The 22,062-nt window shown below is 43.8% G+C and overlaps 1 protein-coding gene across 11 annotated transcripts in view; it reads right to left on the reverse strand.

The window, feature by feature from the left end:
* The window catches only part of foxp4 (forkhead box P4), a 112,549-nt gene that overhangs the window by 17,293 nt on the left and 73,194 nt on the right, over positions 1-22,062 (reverse strand). For 3 of the 11 annotated variants that reach the window (XM_074630869.1, XM_074630941.1, XM_074630925.1), the window contains 7 exons: positions 19,232-19,369; positions 12,881-13,019; positions 9,133-9,373; positions 7,611-7,709; positions 6,182-6,280; positions 2,316-2,403; positions 91-174 (listed from right to left, as the gene is read on the reverse strand). In XM_074630869.1, coding sequence (XP_074486970.1) covers positions 91-174; positions 2,316-2,403; positions 6,182-6,280; positions 7,611-7,709; positions 9,133-9,373; positions 12,881-13,019; positions 19,232-19,369 — 888 coding nt within the window. The remainder of the gene's footprint in view (positions 1-90; positions 175-2,315; positions 2,404-6,181; positions 6,281-7,610; positions 7,710-9,132; positions 9,374-12,880; positions 13,020-19,231; positions 19,370-22,062) is intronic. The other 8 variants (XM_074630908.1, XM_074630950.1, XM_074630895.1 and 5 more) reach the window with 6 other exon arrangements.

Here is a 22,062-nt window from a genome sequence, read left to right on the forward strand (position 1 = left end):
CTCAATCAAGAGGAGTTTGTAGGTGAATAAGAGGAAAGATTTGGGGTTAGAAGAAAAGGTCATGTGACCTGGGTTTTAGTGTGTACTCACAGGTTGGTTAAAAGGCTTTGGCTCTGAGGGGCGCATGTGCAGGTGGGTCATCATGGCCTGGAGTCGCTCGCTTTCTTTCGCCAGCTGTGAAACACACACGAGGGCGGTTATCACCGTGCAAAACACTTTATCTCATTTCCTAACGCTTAGATTGATATAATGCGGTATTGACACAGAATTACAATTACAATTACACCTCGGGCAGAGAGATGAATATGAAAGTCAGCCGCCTCGGCACCCGGAGCTCTCTCACACTCTTACACTAGCCTGCAGACACACTCGTCCCCGTTTGACATTGTTAACCGCCGATTAATGGGCGCCGCCACAGCCTGTGGAAACGCTGCATCCTGCGTGTGTTTGTGCGTGAGTACAAGCGAACACACGTGTAGCCTCCAGAAACAACGGATCTACACTAAGATAACGGCATTAACATACTCACACACTGCAGAGATGTGCAAATATGAGACATTTAAACACAGTGCGTGTGTGTGTGTGTGTGTGTGTGTGTGCTGTTGGAGGGTAGAGTGGCGGGCTGCCTGTGGACTGCTGAGGGATGAAGTGACATGTCAGAGAGGGAGAGACGGCCGTCCTGATGTGATGTGACACCAGCTGCCTCTCTGTCACTTTGTGTTCCCTGGTGGTGGCTTCAGGGGCTCAGCTAAACGCTGTTTACCACCACCACCAAACACAATGCTAACCCTAATGCTGGACAGCACACACACACATACGCAGTGATGTGGACGGAGTGTTTTGGAAACTATGCCAAGATGTGTGTGAAGAGGCAGCCTTTGTATTTTCACTTTTCTTACGTACTGTTTGAGAACAACGTTTCACTTCTTGTCCAGTGTTGGTATTTTGCTTTTGCTGGAGCATTCAGATGTTTCAAGAGCATTGCGTGCATGAACCACTTTGAGAACAAGAGAGGCCATGCAGCCTGGTCCTCCGCTTTCTAGCTCATCTCTCTCTCTCTCTTTTCTCTCCCTCCTCCCCTCTCAGCCTCGCTCTCTCTTGCTGGTGACCAGAGCAGCTTTATAATTGGAGCAGCGATGGCAGCTTCCCTGCCGACTGCTCCTTTTAAATTACAAGCTCCACTGCTCTCCATAAACTCTGCCCTGCCTCAGACAAGTTACTGCCATTGACTGGCTGAAACGCTCCTCACGACTTTGTTTGTGAGCGGATGAAAATTAAGTGTGTGCATGTGACTGTAGCCGTGTTTCCATTCAATTGTCAAGCGAATTTTAAGCCAACTTTTGAAATGTCGCAAAAATAGAAATGCGAATTAGGCCTGTTACCATTATCTGGTTTGGAGCATGGATGTATTAAGAGAACTGGATACAGCATTGGAGGCGGGCTCCCGTTCATTCCTATGAAAGTTGCTCAGTGGCGCATGAAGCCAAAATGGATCGACTGCCGAGTGATAAATGCGATCTTCCGCATCCATTGGGCCCATAGAGCAGGCGCAGTAGCGTTTCCTTTAACTCCGCCTCCCAGCCCTCGGTCTGGGTCTCATTCACATGAACGGAGGAAGGGAAATAACTGTGGATTCGGCTATAAGTGCATTTTACAACTTTTAGGACCTAAAGATTTAAATAAGGGCTATCCAAGTGTTCGTACTGGGAAGTTGATTTACCTAAAAAAAAATGTTGTTACAGACGTCTCTTTCCCAATGTAAGTCTGTGGGAAAAAGTCTTTTTGGGCCCAATGGCATCACGTGAAGCCACGGAAGTTGTAGTACCATCGTTTGGCCACTACGAACACGTAGTGCGCATCAGGGCGCATCACCAACAGGGCGATGCGCCCTGAAGGGGTTTATTTCACAACAATGACCCGCTAGCTGTACATTATCCCGCTTATTACACAGCTACTTTCTTAAGAAATCAATAGTTTGACACAAAAACGGTCCGCCAGAGTCTGAGATCAGAAGTGCGTCCCTAGCAACGGTCTGTTATAAAGAAATAACAGACCGTAGAACGCCGTGATTGACCAATCAGAATCGATATTGAGAATATTCGGCAAAGGCATTTCCATAATCTAGTTAGAACATCAACTCTATTTTTGATAAAAGCAAAAACCACCTCAAGAGACCGTACATTTTTCTTTCGCAATTGAGTTTTATCTAATTTTGCCATTTCTATATGGAAACACTGCTACTTTGTGTGTGTGTGTGTGTGTGTGTGTGTGTGTGTGTGTGTGTGTGTGTGTGTGTGAGAGTGTGTGTGACTCACCTGTATCTCCAGTTGCTGAACCACCTGCATCTGGACTCGGCACTGAGCAGTGCTGCGGTCATCTAGGGCGTGCTCATTGTTCAAGTGCCTGGAAGTGAGGGGGAAATACAAGAGGGTAAATGGATATCTACAAATAAGAAGAGTTCAAACTGTGATTGTCCCGATTCAATGATAGTTTCTAAGTTACACTGAGGAACTATCATTGAATCGGGACAATCAGCCCGATTCAATGATAGTTTCTAAGTCACACTGAGGCAACACAGTCCTTGTTAAATCAATTCACAGGTCCCCAATAATGAAGTAACAAAACCCAGCTCTCTCAATTTTATTTAAACTGAGTTATGAGCTGTTTCAGCGCCATTAAAATAAATCATAATCTCGGAGGTTTATTTTGTCTAGTGGAGGACGCAGCAGCTGTGTTTTGTGTGTGTATACTTCATTGGTGCTCAGTGAGCCATGATCCAAGACAACCACCTGGATATGAGCTCATGTGTTATCGCACAAAGCCTTATCTTAAGACTTTCTGTTAGCTAAACTCCACTCCACATATTAACACTGGTGCGCATGACGTGTGTGTGCATGTGCATGTGTGTGTGTATGTGTGAATGGTGGCGCTGTTTGTTTCCTCCGATGTGGGAGGGACCCAGGACCTTCTGATCTTTCCCAGCCCACCCCTCCCTGTCTCCCTTCCTCCATCCCTTTCTCTCTGCTCTGTCATCGCCAAGGTTATCCACAGGTTGCTGCTGCCTAACTAGTGTGTGTGTGTGTGTGTCTGTGCGTGTGTGCTTGGGGTGACAGAGTGAGTTTTATCCAGTGGTATTAAGTTATAATCCGTAATTTTCACTTTTCTGACTTGTTTATTGTGAAATGTAAGGAAATATGTGTGTATGACTATTTGAGAAAGTGTGTGTGTGTCTTTAAGAAAGCAGAAAGTTAGGCAATATCAGGCGAAGACTTGAAATGAAACAAAAACAATGATGTCATGGCGTGGCTAATCCAGTCAGATAGACGGCTCAACACAAGTGCACGATAATAATAACAAAAACATGATCTCACCCCTCTCTCTCTCCTTCTCTCTTTCACTCTCTGTGAAGCTCACTCTCTCTCCCCCTCTTCCTCACTCACACTTCTGTCCACTCTCCCCTTCCCACTCGTCTTCTCCCGCTACTCCCCAAATGCCTATGATTCACGCTCATTCCAACCAAATCTGCCCCCAAAAAACCCTCCCCTCTCTCTATAGCCGGGCCATAAACAGTAGCAGGTTTTTTTTTTCTGGATGTGTCCCGACAATGAGGCTCTGTTTACTCCTCTGAGTGCTGGCAGACAAGGCTTTAACCCACATTACACCCAGCTCCACCGACCACAGCCAGAGTATTATACCAGAGGACGTGGAGGGAGGGGAGAAGAGAGGAGAAGAAAGGCCTGAAATAGTGGAGTGTCTCCCTCCTCTGTTCTTCTGCTCTACCCGTTTCCCTCCTGGGGCGATGACTAAGGCTGGCTGGAAGGGAGCGCGCTGTCGGACTGACGGCATTATCTGTCACTGCCGCTATTTTTTTCCACCTCCCTCTCTCTCTTACACACACACACACACACACACACACACACACACACTCTTTCACTCTATCTCTCTTTCTCCTTCCATCTGCCCCGGGGCTACGTGAAATGAGACACCAAACAACAGCTTTCCTCTCCAAACTTTCCCAGCCTGCCTGCACGCTTTGATCTGACTGTCCGATGGCATCACAATCACCACGCACACTTCTGTGATTATGTGTGCGTGTGTGTGTGAGTATTTCATCACCGCGGCTTATTAATATCTCAAATAGCTAAAAGTTCCACACCGATAATGAGTTTGTTTAGGGCTTCATTAAAGGCTTGTGAAGCCTTCGTTAGCAGCCATAGTGCCACGGGGAAGTCCGTGTGTGACAGAGGAGGAGGAGGGAGGTAGCAGAATGTCAAGGCCAGCGACGGCATCGGCGTCCCCAAGTGACTCAAAACTGCCGAATAACATGATGGAAGCAGAGAGGTTTGATGCCTTTAGTTTTGTTGTGGAAACAAAAAGATGTGCATGCGGATGAGCTAATTAAGAATTGTTTTCTATTCAAGCAAAATGTCTGACTCTTAAGACGAAAAGCAAACAAAACAAAAACACCAACCAAATGATATAAAGACTTAGTGACAAATACTAAAACAGGAACAAAGAGGAAGAGGAAAGTGTTGCAGGAGGAGGAGCCCAAAGAATTCCTCGAAAAACAGAGAATTTGTTCACATGTTGAGTTATGTACCTGCGTGTGTGTGTGTGTGTGTGTGTGTGAATGTGCCTCAGAGCAAATGTGATGTAACAGATTGCAACTGATGAATTAGTAGAGAGCCGATGAGAAACACCAGTGATGTACGTGACTGACACTCGGCATTTAACACAAACTGTAGCTTCACTTTTCTCTGCTTCAGCTTTTGTTCCTACTAGTAGTCTGAATAAAAGAATATGTCTTTTTCCTATAATGCTGCTAGGTGCTAGCGTTGTTGAGCCTTTTTAAAAACAGGTTACCAATTTGTTACCAATTAGTGATAACGTGAAAGGAAGTTTTGATGTGGTCTTGAAACTGGTTTGTGGTCAATGAGAGTGTGACTGTAACATCTTGTGTTTGCAGCCAAGACGGTTTACACATTGGCAGCTGAAATTGAAAACAATGCTGGAGGAAGAAGATTTTGCTGATCTCTATCTGTTTGATGTTTTGAAAATAAAGAACTTGGACAAAAGTCAGAAGTCTGGAAATATTGTCCTTCTCCATGGCAACACATCCAAGAGTCCTTGAAGCCGAAAACGGACACTTTAACGGGTGGTGGCTGGTCAAAACAGACCCCTCTAGCACCGTTGTCTTTTTCCAACTGCAGAAACTTAAATTACTTTGAAGTATCAAATGCTAATATTTGTCTTTCATTGTGTAGTGTATTATTTATTACCTGACCCGCCAGAGGGTTTGTTACACAGAACCATCTGAGAAGCCGTCATTGGAAACCGTTTGGAAAAAGGCACGCACTTTCAAAATAATACTTGGCAGGTGTCTATCAAACTTTTGCCAGGAGGGAGAAGAGCGAAAACATCGCCTTCAGTGCCGTTCTTCCAATGAGGTGTGACGGCCTTTGTTTACTCTGTGCTGTATCAGTAACTTGCCTGTGTTGTGTTCAAGGTGTCAGAGGAGCCTGATTTGAGTCCCTAAGTCAGATCTGGAGCACCTGGGTCCAGCGCTCCGCAGGATAAAAAAGGCCCAAGCTTCCAGTGTGGCGCTCTCTTCCCTGCCAGCTGCCTGCAACCCCTTTTGCTTTGCTACGCTTTTGTTATCCTTTTTACTCTACAACACCTCACACTACATTATCCAAGCACACTGACTAATGTACTCCATAACTGAATTCAAGCCTTTATATTCTTTGTTATAATAAATCATTTAAATGTTTGGGCATTTTGTGTCCGTTCTTGTTTTTGTCATCCCCCCCGGGCCGGGTGATGACGGCAGGAATACCCTCCAATTCTGATATAACTGATGCTATTGCAGCATCTACTCTAACCTCTTCAGTAGCCGCCGTTGTTGTTTAGAATGAACAGTCGCCTTTCTGTGCAGCCAGTAGCTCCTCACAGGACGCTAATTGGTGTGTGATCGGACTTACTGGAACGCATTACTGGAAGCCTGACAAGATGAATTTTCATGTGTTATGTGATCAGGAGATTCTGATATCTGATCCTGAGATTCTCATGTGATCTCGTGACATCGTGAGAATCCAGCAGCTGAGGAAGCTAACATCATATCCATCTGTAACCCCAACCTATGCATCATATTTCATTTTTTTTGGGTGGTTGTTTAACTTACTTGATGAACTGTCCCATGTCCTCACACAGTGCTTCACAGCCAGGCCACTTGCACTCTCCATGGCCGTAGAGAGGATGGGAGCCGGCGTGCTCCTCGTGACTGTGGGGGGGGGGGGGGTGGAGAAAAGTACAGAAAGAGTGAGGAAGTAAAACATTTTTCATGTGTTGTTATGTACATAAAATATACAGCAATTACTTCCTCAGAATAAGAAGTAAAGCCTTAATATGCCACACACTCTCACAAAACACATGCAAAACTAACTGTAGCAGCAGAAGCATCAATAGAGCCATCTGAGTCTGGTTAGCAGTCATTAGTTTGTACAGTTCACGAAGCCAAGTGCACAGAGAGGAGGATAGAGCAGAGTGGGGTCAGTTACAGAAGCCAGGCAAATGAGGGAACTGGTCCAGGAAGCTCAGAGGCACATTCTTCAGTCCATGACCTGTCTCTCTCTCTGTCCTTGGCGTGTGTGTTGTGTGCATGTGTGTGTTAGTGTTGGTGTGTGTTCTTATGTTTCAGGAGTTGACACAGAGTCGGCACAGGACCAACCAGCCATGACTGATTGGCGGCGGCTGCCGTCATGTGCTGGTTGTTCTTTTGTGGTGAGCTTACGTGTGCGTGCACGTGTGTGTTTTTCTGTGTGCATATTTATGAGCGTTTTGTGTATTTGTATGTGTATGTGTGGTGATGAAATACCGGGCCAGGTTTGGTTTAGGCCCAGGGTAAATAACTGTGACCGTGAATGTATCTGTGCATGTATGTGTGTGTGTGTGTGTGTGGCAGGTCCAGTAGCAGATGTGGTTCAGACCTGGACCTTCGCCGGCGACTGCTGTCTCCACATATATTTACATGACTGTGTGTGTGTGTGTGTGTGGGTGTGCACGTGTGTGTGGGGACTGGGATGGGGATTCTCCCAAATCAACATCAGAAGGTTGTCTAACAAAAACCATTTGTCTCGCAGATGGAAACATGTCTCTCTCCCTCTCCCTTTGCTTCTTCGCCTCTTCCTGATCATATGTGCTGGCTGAGGTTGGAGCTTGTGTGTGTGTGTGTGTGTGTATGTGTGTGTGTGCTGGCTGTGGTTGAGTCAACTCAGAAGCAGCTCAGACAGCAGACATGACAAACTGCTGGCAACCACATTCTCCTCCACATCAGCCATGCATTAGCTTAGCAGGCTAACACACTAATGCTACCCTCTTCATGTCTACTTAAAGCCAACTCTGCTGGGCTACCAGCAGCACACTGCAGCTGTAGTAGGACATATTTGATATACTAATAGAAGCTCTTTTAATTGATACTTGCACACGCACCCTGATCCCCTTCCAAAATTAGGTCAGAGGTCAAGGACAGACCACCCTCCAGTAGTGTGTCTTTCTGTCTTCGTCTTGTCCTCTCATGTTTGTGTATGTGTGAGTGTGGATGTGCTACTCACTGGCTGCTGGGGAGTTGGCCGCCTTTGGTGTAAAGGGGGACATGGTCATCTCCGCTGTCTGCCTTGGTGAAGGAGGATATCCACTCAAACAGTCTGGCTCTTAAAGACGGAGACAAGCCCATTAGCAGCCAATACAGACATGGGACAACACAGCCCTCAGACATGTGTGTGTGGTACAAGAATTCCTAGCACATGCATCCCCAATATGTCAACACGGTAACAAGGTATTCATGTCTACAGCTAATTCAGATCTACAAATATAGAAGACTCTGCATCCACCGTCGTCTCCTCTCCTCTATACTATACTTGCATGTGGTTGACGGCTTACCGGCAGAACACACTGAGCCCAACACACCTCCCGTCAAATGAGCTGAGGGACGTTTACACCCTAGTGACGTGTGATATGCTGCATGTGCATGTTTTGTGTTTACGTGCGTAGGTGTGGAGAAACAGCTAAAAGCTAAAAAGTTAAATGCCAGAAAATTACATGGCAAGAGTGTGTGAGTTAGAAAGACTGCAGGTCACACAGAGGACAGACGCACTTTCACAATGTGGATATTTTAACGAGGACCTATTATGTTTATTTTCAGGTGCATACTTTCATTTTGGGTTTCTACTAGAACATGTTTACATGTTTGAAATGTTTGAAAAACGCTTTACTTTTCTCATACTGGCTTTTCACCCTCAGTCTGAAACGTTCCTGCCTCTAACCTCATCCCTCGAAAAGCCCAGCCTGGTCTGATTGGTCAGCTGGCTCGCGGTTTTGATTGGTCAACTCATGGATGTATAAAGATAACTGGATACAGTGTCGGAAGCGGTCGCCCGTTCATTCCTGTGAGAGTTGCTCAATGGCACATGAAGCCAAAATGGCTCGACTGCCGAGTGATATAATACCTGGTTCTTCCGGAAATCTTCCGCACCCATTGGGCCGATACTCTGGATTCGTCTATTGTGCATTTTACAACTTTTAGGACCTAATGATTTAAATAAGTGCTATTAAAGTGTTCATACTGGGAAGTTGATTTACCTAAAAAAAATTAGTAACTGAGTTACAGACATCTCTTTCCCAATGTAAGTCCATTGGAAAAAGTATATTTGGGCCCAATGACATCACATGACAGACACGGAAGTTGTAGTACCGCCGTTTGGCCACTACGAAAGTTTGCTTCAAAACCTGGTGCTATTCCTGGGGGCTTGGGTCAACCGAACCAAACTCTTTGGACTCTGCAGTCTAACTAGTTTTGTTTGAGGGTGTGCCAAACTATCCGCTAGGCAGGTATAATGTGAATGTGTTACTTGCTGACATTACCACGTCACGAAAGAAAAGGCGGGACTTCAAGCAAGGCATTTTAGGCAGATAAGGAGCAGTGTTTCTGTGGGGGAGAGTAACTCCCTTTGGTGTGGACTTTGGGCTTTGTAACTTTGCAGACCTTTTACATGCACAACAAACTATATAACACATTAAAGGTAAGGGAGAACACATAATAGGTAATCGTTAAGGATTTCAATATACTGTCTGTACCTGTACCTGTCTCTCTTTGGGGTGTGGCTCTGTCCGTTGACCAGGCTGTGCAGTGGAATGTGAGCGCTGGCAGCTTTGGGGAAGGCTGAGGTAGAATTGGAGCTGTTGGTGCTCAAGTCAAGGCCCTCGGCCTGTTTCAGGGCATCCTCACTGCTCTGCACCCCCGACACCTCCTTCCACAGCTGCTGGAGGTCTGACGGACACATCGCTGCGGGAAAGGAACGCCGGTTAAGTTGACAACCTATTAAGATTACAGGATATTTAAGTTTATTAGAAAATAATTATTCAGACAAGAAGAAATGTGGTTAATAATAAGTCAGATGAGACAATATCATACAGACAAACTGGAAATAAACCGATGTCACAGAGAGCTCTGACTAGCTATTGTAACCCACGTAAGATACACATGCAACTCTTGCAGTCCCTGGGAGTGGTTAAGAGGAAAATAGGACAAACTAAAACGGCCAAGAGGTTAATTTCCGCATGCTTTTGTTATCTTTCCAGATAACCTTTATTTCTCAACTTTTCCTAATCTCTCTGTTGGCAATTGCTACTGTCCACCAGCACCACTGCTCCTGTCACTACCACTACTTGTCTGAACAGGGTGGGTGCACACTTTGAGTTCTTTCTAGTCGCAGCTTTGTTATTTCTGCTCCAATTTCACAGTGAGAGAGACGCCTAAAATGCCACAGCCTACTCCAATGGATCTTAACATGCACGTACGCATGCAAGCACGCATGCAGCCACACACACCCATCTGCACATACACACACATGCACAGACCTCGCAGCAATCCAAATATTATGTCTGCTTTGTCTGCATTCTTCTGTGGTCCCGCCAAAACAAAAGTTCTCACTCTGGAGGAATGAGATTTCTGTATGTGTGTGTGTGTGTTATCCAAGAAACCCAATCTGTGGACACGCCCAGAGAGTGAAAGTGTAAAGTAGCTAAGGGATTGTTAGATAAAGTGTTTCCTCTTTTGACTTATCAGACTAGATCATACCGCATCCATTCAATAAAAAAACAAGAAAAAACTTAAGTTTAGAGAAAAAAAGAAGAATCTAGTCAGCAGTTTACTGTTGAGTGCAAAGCAAACAAACTCAAACAGTAACCAACCGAGAGCAGAACGGATTTGTAAACGACAAAAAAAATCTGGATTTGTGTGCATTCAGGTGAAAATGTGTACTCACAATCTCCCCCCAGCTAGTGTTGACAGACGCAAAGTATTTGCGTGGATGAGAGTGCTTTTGCTAACTGTTAGAACGTACACACCCACATCTGGCTGCTGGGGTCATATTTCTTTCACATTGATGTCTGTAGACGTGAGACATGCTATAGGAAGTAGCCTCAAGTTACTCAGAAGGTGGGTCTAACAGGATGAAGTCAAATCTAATGGATTTTTTTTCATATGAGAGTGAAGACACAGCTGAAACACACTCTCAGCTACTCTCTTGGTAGGTCTGTGCTTAGAAAAAACTATTCTCATTCAAAGTATAGTGGAAACCGTTTATAGTGATCAACCGCTGACATGGATCAAAAAGTTTGGGATGAAATCATTCCTATACAAATGCTGTTTAAATAATTTGCTTATAGTAATCAAGTAGTCTGCTTACAGTGTTCATTTTGAGTCCTTTCATACATGACAAGATATGGAAATACAATTTAAAACTATGGTAATTCTTTATCCATGATAGGCCTGCTGTATTTTATGAATATGTTTGTTTTCAAACTCTGCATTTGATAGCCTAAAGTTTATTTTCAGGCCTGTTAAAATTTTTTAAATGCACTGAAACCACCGTCAAGCTACTGTTTTCGACTATAGCCTAATTATAATTTGAACTACAGTTAGCTATATTTTATATACTGTGTAGTACTGTACTGTATTATTAAGCTCTGACAAAGTGGTCGAAACATGTTGCGTTTTTTAATGATTTAGCCACTATTATAAAGACTTTTTAATATAATTCCTTCCTCGTTTGCCACTTGTTTTAATATTTTGGATTGCCTTCCTATCTCTCTTTCCTACTGTACTGTATTATTTGAATGTACAGTAATTCAATTTCTACTGTAATTTGAAAAGCTTTTGAAACAGCTTTTAGCCTACTGTATTTTGAAACAGTCCATAAGAGTCAGTAAATAGTGAAGCTATCCGTTTCATTACTTTATACTCATGTAACAAATGTCAATTAGATGGTCATCTGCATGAGAAATAAATCAAAAGAAAAAATGTGGTTGTAATAGTCATCCGCTTATATAATATTGGCTTTTTGTTGAGGGACCCAGGGCGATGCTAACTTCCTGGTTGGCCCACAAAGATACGTCATCCCTGGAGCGCTCTACAGTGATCAATGTGATCCAGACAGATGTGATCACTATAAGAGGTTTCCACTGTAGTTTAGTGCTCTCTGTTTTATTTTTTTGCCATGAACTTAGAAGGTTTGCAGTCATGAGATGTCGACAAAGTGCCTCCATCTTACTGCAGTAAGAGAAATAAACAAAAACCACAGCAGGACCCCCCTCAGGTCATCCCCCCACCACCAACTACCCACCGGACACAACGGCCCTTTGAGGCGGGGCAACAGTGTGTGCAGTTGCGTGTGTAGGTGCGAGTGTTTATGCATGTGTGTTTGTGTGTTTGTGTGGCATGGCTGGTCAGAGGAATGCTCTGGCTCACGCCTGGCTGAGCCGTCACAATGGACCGGCTCTTTCACACTGCAGGGAAATTCCACTCTGATACGGAGGGAGAGAGACAGAAAGAGAAGGAGATGCCAAAACCAAAATGTTTGCAACTGTCTGAGAACTAACACTCTTCTATCCAAAACTGTGGCCTCTCGTCTTTTCATTTGTTTCTACTTTTATCACTCTCTCTGTAGACTGGTAATTCCACTTACCCTCCAGTGGACACACACACCCACACCCTGCCCCCTAGCATATGAACACACACATGCACAGATCACACTAAAGTTTCTGTGCAAGTCTTGGGTGTTGTATTGAGATCATTTGAAATGAACTTTTTTAGAAATGAAACCTAATTTGATTGAGTTTTTGTCAGATCCAGATTACAGAGCGGCTATGAGAGTGTGTGACTGCACGTGACTGCGCACGAGAGAAAGAGAGAGAGATCAGACAGACGGAGGGAAGGAAACTGGTCTGTTTGGTCAACTCAGTCAGCGCTTTAGCAATGTTACGGCCACTTTAGAGCCCCCTAAAGCATTCTCCGCGTGTGAGGTAGTGTGTGTGCGCGTGCGTTAGACGTTACTGTGTACAGACATAAGTGGAAAAAGGACACACACATACACAAACGTTCACTAAGGGCGGGCCAGTCAACAGTCAACATTTATCGCTCTAAAACCACGCTGACAAAATGAAGGGACTGTGGGAGAAGTTACATGTAGGAACAAAAAAAATATCCTGTGGGCAGAGCAATAGCAAAACGATGATGTTCTTGTGTCTGGCTAATCTCAAGAACACACACACACTCGGGCTAGCACATGCACACACCTCCAAGCAGGGGGCTTAGTGGCATATTTTACCTATTATCCAAATGAGTACCTTCCACAAACCCACCAATCAGGTTTCCTTTTATCTTTTATAGGCTGATTAACTTAACAGGCTTCACATGCGGCACTGGGTGCAGGCCTGTGTGTGTGTGTGCTCAGTTATGACCATGTGTGCATGCATGTTTGTCAGTGTGACTTAGTGTTGTATGGTCATAGTTGTGTATATGAATGTGTGTGTGTGCGTGTACCTTGCTGCAGAGACTGCATGGCGGCGGTGGGCTGCAGTGGGACCAGGCCTTGTCTCTGGAGGTTGAGGATGTGCTGCTGCTGAAGCTGCTGCATCTGGATCAGCTGCTGCTGGAAGGCCAACTGCTTACTGCCTAACTGCTGAGGGCCAGACGACAAAAGGTTGTCAAGTTACGTATTACTTCCATGTTATCCACATCCAGTTCTTTACCCACTTTTTTAAAACTCTTTTTACTTGTTCTATTTTATTCAGGCTAAATTAAATGATTGGACGAGCTTATTACAGTCCTGCGACAGCCACAGATAGCTTCTTTTTTTTTGTTAGAGCATTTGATTTATTGATTACTGTCAGGATGTAATGAGAATTTTAACAAATATAACAAAAAAAATTAGGGCTGTCAATCGATTCAAATATTTATTGTGATTAATCGCATGATTGTAGTTATTTGCGATTAATCGCTAATTAACTGCACATTTTTTATCTGTTAAAAATGTACAAGTATTTAATACACGTATCAACATGGGAGTGGGCAAATATGCTGCTTTATGCAAATGTATGTATATATTTATTACTGGAAATCAATTGACAACACAAAACAATGACAAATATTGTCCAGAAACCCTCACAGGTACTGCATTTAGCATAAAACATATGCTCAAATCATAACAGCAAAACAGCTGTCAGTGTGTCAGTGTGCTGACTTGACTATGACTTGCCCAAAACTGCATGTGATTATCATGAAGTGGGCATGTCTGTAAAGGGGAGACTCGTGGGTACCCATAAAACCCATTTTCATTCACATATCTTGAGGTCAGAGGTCAAGGGACCCCTTTGAAAACAGCCGTGAGTGTTTTTCCTCCCCAAAATTTAGCATAAGTTTGGAGCGTTATTTAACCTCCTTTACGAGAAGCTAGTATGACATGGTTGATACCAGTGGATTCCTTAGATTCTCTAGTTTCATATGATAGCAGTATCTTCACTGTAGCTTTAATATGAATTTGTGTTAACGCGTTATTATTGCATTAACTTTGACAGCCCTAAAAAAATGTGTTTGAACAGCTCTACCTTTAATTCTGAATTCATTTCTATCCATTCTGAAAAGAAGTCATTAACACCAATATCTGTAATATTTCTAAAATACAGCACCCACTAGTACTTGCTCAGATGGCAACCAGCTTATGCATTTGTCATTAATTGTGACCAAAATTAGCACAGAATGACAACATTTGTATTAATGAGCCCCCTGATAATTTTGGCACAAATAATGTCAAACCATGAAAGTATACTGAACCAGTACAGGCCTGCAGGGATCTGCTTGCACTCACAACAAAACAAAACAAACTCTGAAAAGAATCAAACTTTGGAAAAGTGTCACATTTTTTAATGGTAGTTTTGAACTAAATGCCAGATTTTTTCCTCATTGACTTCTAAAAAGAAACCCTTCCCTGCTCTGTTATTATGATTTCAATTGGTCTGTTTGTCTCATTATATCACTCAGTCTCAACAAATTCAAGTATAAAGTCAACTAACACCATATAAAATAAATAAAAGTCCTGTATTAAAGGGAAGGAGAATGAAGCCAAGCTGTGAGGAGGACCCTGAGGATGAAGAGAAGGAGAGGAGGGAATGAGGGAGGTTTGAAGGGAGAGTGGGAGAGACTACATGCCGCGTGGCGATAATGTCGGTGTGTGTTACGGTGATAAATGTCCCCTTTCCTGCCCTCCCAGTCTGGGGCAAACCTGGCCTGTGCTGCGCTGTTTGAAGTCCCCCCCGACCAACCCCTGAGAGAGATGGACCTTATCTCTCACAGATAACTAGTGGAGGGGAAAAATAAATAAATACAACTTGAGGAACTGCTCATTGTGTGTATATGTGTGTGTGTGTGTGTGAGAGAGAGCGAGCGAGTGGCAGCCTGGAGCTCTTTAAACAGAGAGGATCTCACAGGAAGGGCAGATAGGTCACTTCCTTTCAGACTCGGTGCCTGGGGAGAAGAAGTGTGATGGCAGTGTGTTTGTGTGTGGGAGGGGGCTGTTCGGGAGGTGTGAGGGGAGTAGAGGAGTAAGCACAACAACTATTCTTTACGAAAGAAATCAGAGAAGGATGAAAAAGGGGGAAAACACCTTTTTTTTTTTTTTTTTAAATGGAAATGTTTTAAGTCGAGACACTATAGGCAAATAGGGTGAAAAATGAACTAATTGATATCATGCAACTTCCCCAGTTGAGTATTTACATTAAGAAAATATTTTTGTTTAAATGTCTAAATATGCGAGTGAGGCATTTTATTAAATTTTGCTAATTTGCATACGTTTCCAGAACAGAAATCTGAACATTAGATAAAGCCCTGTTCAACATTCTTGTTTCATTTTGTTGACATATAAGAGTCAAAGGTTTTTACGGAGGAGATTTTCGATGTCTCTTTTTATCACTCCATAAGTCAGAAAATTACTGTCAAAATCCATTAAAAAAAATCAATTTTCACCATGTTTTTAGGAATCAAATGTTCTATAAATCAGGTTATAAATGATATATGAACAAACCCCTCTGTAAAAACCTTCACTATATAGAGAGGAATGAAACTTGACATTTGGTGTATGTAAGTACTGCTGAAGTGGAGATTTCTGACTCAAAGTTTGAGAAAACAGCCTTTAAAGATATGTATTGTAAAATTCCATAAATTTTGAAAGACACTACAGGTGAATAGGGTTAAAAACGTATCTATTTAACTTAATTAATAGATATCACCATGAAACTTCCCCGGTTGATAACGTACATTAAAGGAACAGTGTGTAGGATCTGGCGGTATCCAGCGGTGAGGTTGCCGATTACGACTTCTCCCGCGTGGCAAGCGTGTAAGATTACTGCGGTGGCCGATGCAAAAACGCAACTGGCCCTTTCTAGAGACCGTTGTTGCAAGAGTAGAGTGCATATATTGTGCATTATTTTTCGTATTACAAGTTTTCTGAAATGTTATGTTTAAATATGCAAATGAGGCATTATCTGACGCTACCTTTTGGTGAATTTAGGAGAAATCTACAAACACAAATAGACAAAGTGTAGTAAAATAAAATCTTTCCACTAGTCTGAAAGATGACATGTTATAGATGCAAAATAGCCCAAAATCTCTAAAATGATCAGTGCATGAAAAACAATGTTTTTACCTGTAGTGTCTCGCCTTAACATTTATACTATACTATAATATTCGCTGGAAATATGGGGCCACGAGGAATAAATCCACAATAAAAGAAAAGTAGTGACAATTTTAGGACCACGGAGAAATGTTTGTTCGGGGTGCCCGGAGACGTTTTGTGTACTCCTTTCGTTGAGTTCAAACTTTGTCACTTTGTGTCGTGGTCACAGACAAACTCTGTGTCATTCTTACATGATTCAGTTCTTTGAAGTGAACGGCCAAATTCTCATTTGTTGCTATAAACGGTCCATCATGATCAGAATGTCCTGACTGAAGTGTTTCCTCCCATATCCTTCTCTTTCCAGCCCTCCTGCCCCTCCTTTTCCACTTGTCTGTCCATTTTATTTCTTCCACTCCCCCCCCACCCCTTGTCTCTCATTCCCTCCTGAGATATGGCTATGGTTCTTTAAAAGTGTGTGTGCGTGTGTGTGTGTGTGTGTGTGTGTGTGTGTGTGTGTGTGCCTGTGTTCTGTTTACATTAGCTGTGGCTGAGTGGCCAAAGCTAGCGCAGTAACAGGCTGTCAATGTGATTTATGAGCACATCACACACTGTCTGAGCCTGCCAGTCACACAGACGCACACGCACGCACGCACACACACACACACACACACACACACACGCACCCACACATAGAAGGACACTCGCAGACAGACACACACACACACACACATGCACACATCTCTTGTGATGGTCAGAGTCACTTCATTAAGCTGACTCCTGACCAGTCCCAAATGCACCGGCGACACACACAAACACGGACTGAACACACACACATACGTACTCTTTCTTTCAATGCATCACTTCCACGCAGACAAGAAAGTGAAGAGGAATTGCAGAAAAGAGGGAAAGAGGGCAAAAAGTCACAGCCACTCGAGCACAAACACTCCGAAACGGCAAAGGGGGGAATTTCTGTTTTATTCTCCCTCCTCTGTCTTCTTTGTCTCTTCTTGTTGTGTGGGTGTGTTCAAGGCCTGCGGGAATCTGAAGTTAAAATCCTCTTCCACACCTGGTCACATACTACTCTGACCAGTAGTTTAGAGGGTAAGACACAATATTCTTGGCTGATTGCTGGTTATCTCGCACGGTAATACAAGCCTTACAGAAATGAAACACACCCCCTGTCTCAATATCTGACAGCGCCTGCTTAACCAGGAGAGATACGAGTTGACTAAAAAGGTGTTTTTGGTTTTGATTGACGGCTCGCCGCAACTGAAAAACACTTACTGCTGGAAATGGCCTTAGTCATATCAGCTGTATGCAGCTCTGTGGGGAGGCATATTCCCTCAAGTGTATGTGTTTGTGCAGTGAACCGTCACACATCAAGCCTCTCCCTCTCTGCATGTATGTGTAGCCGTGTGACCAGTGTTTGCACTTGTCTAGTTGTTACAGGACAACAAACCTGAAAACTGGGACAGCAGCGAGAGAGGAGGGAGAAAGGGGGGAAAGCGATTCAGACACCCTCTCAACATGCGAGGCAACCACAACTGGTTTGCTTTGGTCACGGTCGAGTTGGTTGACCGCTGTCGGCGAGGAGTTTGTGGGGCGGGGGGGTGTGCCCACTGGGAAAAGAGGGGAGGGGGGGGAGGGGGGGGGGGATGAGGAAGAGGAGGAGGAGGAGGAGGAGGAGAAATCTAGGATGTGTCTCCTCATGCGTTTATCAGGAAAGTCTCACGAGGCCCTTCTCTCCGAGTCTGTCTACTGCATGGCCCTCTGTGTGTTCGGTAATTCTGGTGAATGAGCATTGACGTTACAAAAATGTCTCTGTTATACACATACAGTAGGGGAGAACGGGGTTGGTTGTCACATTCATTCGATCTTGCTCCATAGAGGGCGCTGTTACAAAATGTTGGTACTGAAATTTTCTACAGGGTCATTTCAGGAGTAAAGGCTTTTACACACACAGCGTTTTTTTCATGCGATTAATTTGCACGTCAATAGATTTTTTCAAACAGTTGTTTTAGTCGTGAATATTTTCACACAGAACGCAAGTATTACGCGGCGAAAAAGCAACGCGATTTTTTCCCTCCGAACGAGACCAATTTTCTGATCTTTTGCACCACGAATAAAGGCATCAACCAATCACACGTTGTGTAGAACGGGTTGAGCTGCGCCTGTATTTATGATACAACAACACGGAGGCTCAGACCAGATCCACTTCTTCAGTTCTTACCTTTCACAATAAAAGCCCTACAGTAGATACAGTATATAATATTCTTAGCTAGCAACATGTGATTGTTGGCTTAGTCGCTAGCAATAAATCCCAGGTAGGGATGCTTGTCACATTCTCTACGGGGGTTGTCACTTGTGACTAATAGTGAGTGACTGACATAAGGACGAGTTGAGTAGCCTATGCTTGTTCTTTGTTAAGCTCAAACAGAGCGTTTCAGACAGAAAAGCATTTTTTGAACATTAAAGCATGTAAACAAGTTATGCTCCTGAAAATAAACATAATAGGTCCTCTTTAAAGATGCATTTTTTTAAGTACAAACTGTGACGACGAACCCGTTTTCCCCCACATGCACAAACAGACACACACACACACACACACACACACACACACACACACACACACGCCCGTACACACAGGTTATGACAGTAATCTTGTCTGATCGATTGAGATCCTCTTTGTTGTGCCACGTTGTGATCCTAGTTGATCCTCTGATGATCCGACTGTACCACAGCTGTGGTTAAACCTGGTACAGTGGGTGTGTGTGTTCATGCATATTTGTGTGTGTGTGTGTGTGTGAGAGAGAAAGGAGAGCAAGGGAGGCTCCTAATGCTGGCGGGGTTAATTGACAATTAAAAGAGTGGCGAACCCCTCCTACAGTGAGATTTCACCTCGGGCTTAGAGCTAAAGGCATGCAATGAATACTTTGGCAGGGTAGCGTATGGCTTAGCACAGCGCTCCTTCACTGCCTCGACATGGCAGAAGAAATGAAAATCCATAGTCACTCGTCCTTGTATTGAGACAAGCTTGTGCACACAATAAACTAAAGGAAAGGAGGATGAGAAGAGAGAAGGGGAAAGCTAACATATGTATCCTATACATTAGATTTTTTTCCCTTCTGCTGGCTCCCATGTCAACCACTTTTACTGCGTTTAAGGGCACTTGTGTACTTCAGAGTGTACTTGAGCTGAGTGAGTGTGTACTTGCTGAAGTTCACCTCTTTTGCCGCTTGCTTCCCAGCCTGCTGCTGCTGCTGCTGTTGCTGCTGCTGTTGCTGCTGTTGCTGCTGCTGCTGCTGCTGAGTCAGAAGCTGCAGATGCAACTGCTCCTGCTGCTTTTTGTAATACTCCTGTAACTAGAGACAGACACAGAAAGGGGGAGGCAGGAGGGGATGGGGGGGAGGAGAGGAGAGGAGATGGAGAAATATGAGGCGAGTGAGTCACAACACACTTTGTATCAACCTCAACAATGCCGCAGCCGTCCAACAGCGAAACGCCCCGCTATAGTCAGACGTTGTAACTTGAATGGGAGTCTCAAGGAATGCAGTCGCTTTCTGTTCTACTCTGTGAAGGCCGCAGTTTATTGTGGTGGTGGCGGCAGCGGCGTGTGGTACGGTTTACTGACAAACCACACACAACAAGCAAACACAGACCTGACAAAGAAGACTGCTGAAGAATATTATGGAGCTATTATGGTGTGTCAAGTTGTGTTGTAAAGTGATTGTGCATGTCATGCTTGGTTTATTCACTTAGAGTTCAAACGCTGTATTGAAGGATCTGACTGTGGCACAATGCTGACGGGCAGAACGACAATGGTCCAGAAATACACCTGCACACACACAACTGCAAAGGAGAAGATGATTGAAAAATGTAGAAAAAATAAATGTGAGGATCTGACGATGAAGCCTGGTGGCTGGCACATGCTCTTTACACACACACACACACAAACACACTCACACACAGTCTGCATGACTGAACAGGACTGTTCTTATCCTACAGGGAAAAAATGCGCATATTCTTTCATTGATTCATGCAATGATTCGTTACAGTTCGATATAGCACTACTTCGATTCGATCTGATTTGGCTCCAATCTTATTCTGTTTAACTTAATTCATAATATTCTCAAGACGTGTCATATATTTCCTATACCATAAGCTCATTGGCCATGGTTGTAATTTAATGATAATAATTCGGGCTGTCAAAGTTAACTAGAAAATAACGCCACTAATCTTTAACGCATTAATGCAAATTGCGATCTTTAGGTTGTAGCGGGTTCAGTTTTAAAGCTAAAGTGAAGATCCTGGCATCATATGAAACTAAACAACCTAAGCAATCCATTGGCACCAACCATGTCATACTAGCTTGTCGCGAAAAAGGCTAAATAATGCTTATACTTAAGGTAAGGTCCTTATTTTATACAGTATGTGTGTGATGTGAAGTGTCTAGTATTTTCTTTCCTGGAATGAACTTGACTGCAACGCTGAATGGAATAATTTAAAACTATATGATTTAGCATTGCAGTCTCATTTATGGAAACACACACACACACACACACACACACACACACACACACACACACACACACACACACACACACACACACACACACACACACACAGAGTCTCCTCTGACTGGCCACAGCTTGTCTGTTTGTTTGAGTTGCTAATCACTAATTTACTCAGGAAGCTCCATTAAGATTCTAATCTTGCTGAGAGGAGAGCGAGGCGGACAGGAAAACTCACACTGACCACAGTGTGTGTTTGTGTGTGTGTGTGTGTGTGGGGGGGTTATCCTCCTGAGAACAGCCTGTACATGTGTCCGTCTGCAGTTTGTCTTTATTTCATGGCGCGTCAAATGTTCAAAGAGGCTTTTCAGCAGAGAATGACTTCACAGCGCAGCAGTTGTTTCGGTCTCTCATCCGTCTGACCCGTCAGTACAGTGAGCAGACTACACACCGCTGCCCATCCTCGCCACACAGCCTGTGTAACGTGATGGTCCTCCTGCTTTTGTGCAAAAGCTGTTTTACATTTCCAGTTTCAATCTTATCCCAGCCATAGGCTTCAATTTTGCATAATTTACCGTGCTTTTGTACGATGACGTTCCTTCTTGTCCTTAATTTATTTTAAACGCAGGACTCATTCCTTCTTGCTGCTCTTTCTTTTCCATCTGTCTCTCCTCTCTTTTATCGCTCCTTAGGCCGAGTTAATCTCTCTTTTCCGCGTCACTAGCCCTGATCGCCTCCTCATCACACAGACAAATGCATATGCGAGCACGCACACACACGCGCGCACACTTGGCTGGAGAGTGGTGAGTTGAGGGAATAATTAAGTGATAATTAAGGTCTTTTTAATGATTTGATTCAGTGGCTCTGTGCATTAAGAGTATGTGTAAGTGAGGCACTCACCTCTCCAGCCTATTACCATGACCTTGACTTTAGTGAACACACTAAGAAAGAAAGGCAGAGCAGCTGTAGCATAAGTAAAGGTTAGAGGAAACTTAAAGGTTAAAACACACTCACACACACACACACACACGCACACACGCACACATGCAAATCCACAAATGAGTTTCCGTACAAACACACGAATGTGGTGCAGCAGTGAGCCGTAAACCTTACTTACACACTCTTACACAATGCTGTATTGCCATGGGGATATGAAATTTATTGCTTCAGTGAGTGATATGTTGGTTGATTGTTCTCTCTGTGTGTGTGTGTGAGTGTGTGTAAAAGTGCCTGATTTGCAGATATACACTAAGAGCAAGTCCATACTGTGGTTAATTAAGTGGGAGAGCAATGTTAAACTCAGTGGTTTTAATAGTGGGAGTGTAATGTGTGAGTGTGTGTGTGTGTGTGAGTGAGTGTGCATTATCAGCCTCCCGCCCCCCATCTCCTTTTTCCTCGTTAGAGAAAAAAAGAGCTGGTGAAGAGGTTCTTAGCCATCTGCATGTCTGTTTCCAGAAAGCCAGCACATTTCACATTTCCATTATGATACATGTTGTCAGATCTTCCCACTGCAATTTATACTCGCCTAAAGCTACCGCTCCTTA

This window comes from Sebastes fasciatus, chromosome 1 (genome assembly GCF_043250625.1).
Source record: "Sebastes fasciatus isolate fSebFas1 chromosome 1, fSebFas1.pri, whole genome shotgun sequence".
Lineage (NCBI taxonomy): Eukaryota > Metazoa > Chordata > Actinopteri > Perciformes > Sebastidae > Sebastes > Sebastes fasciatus.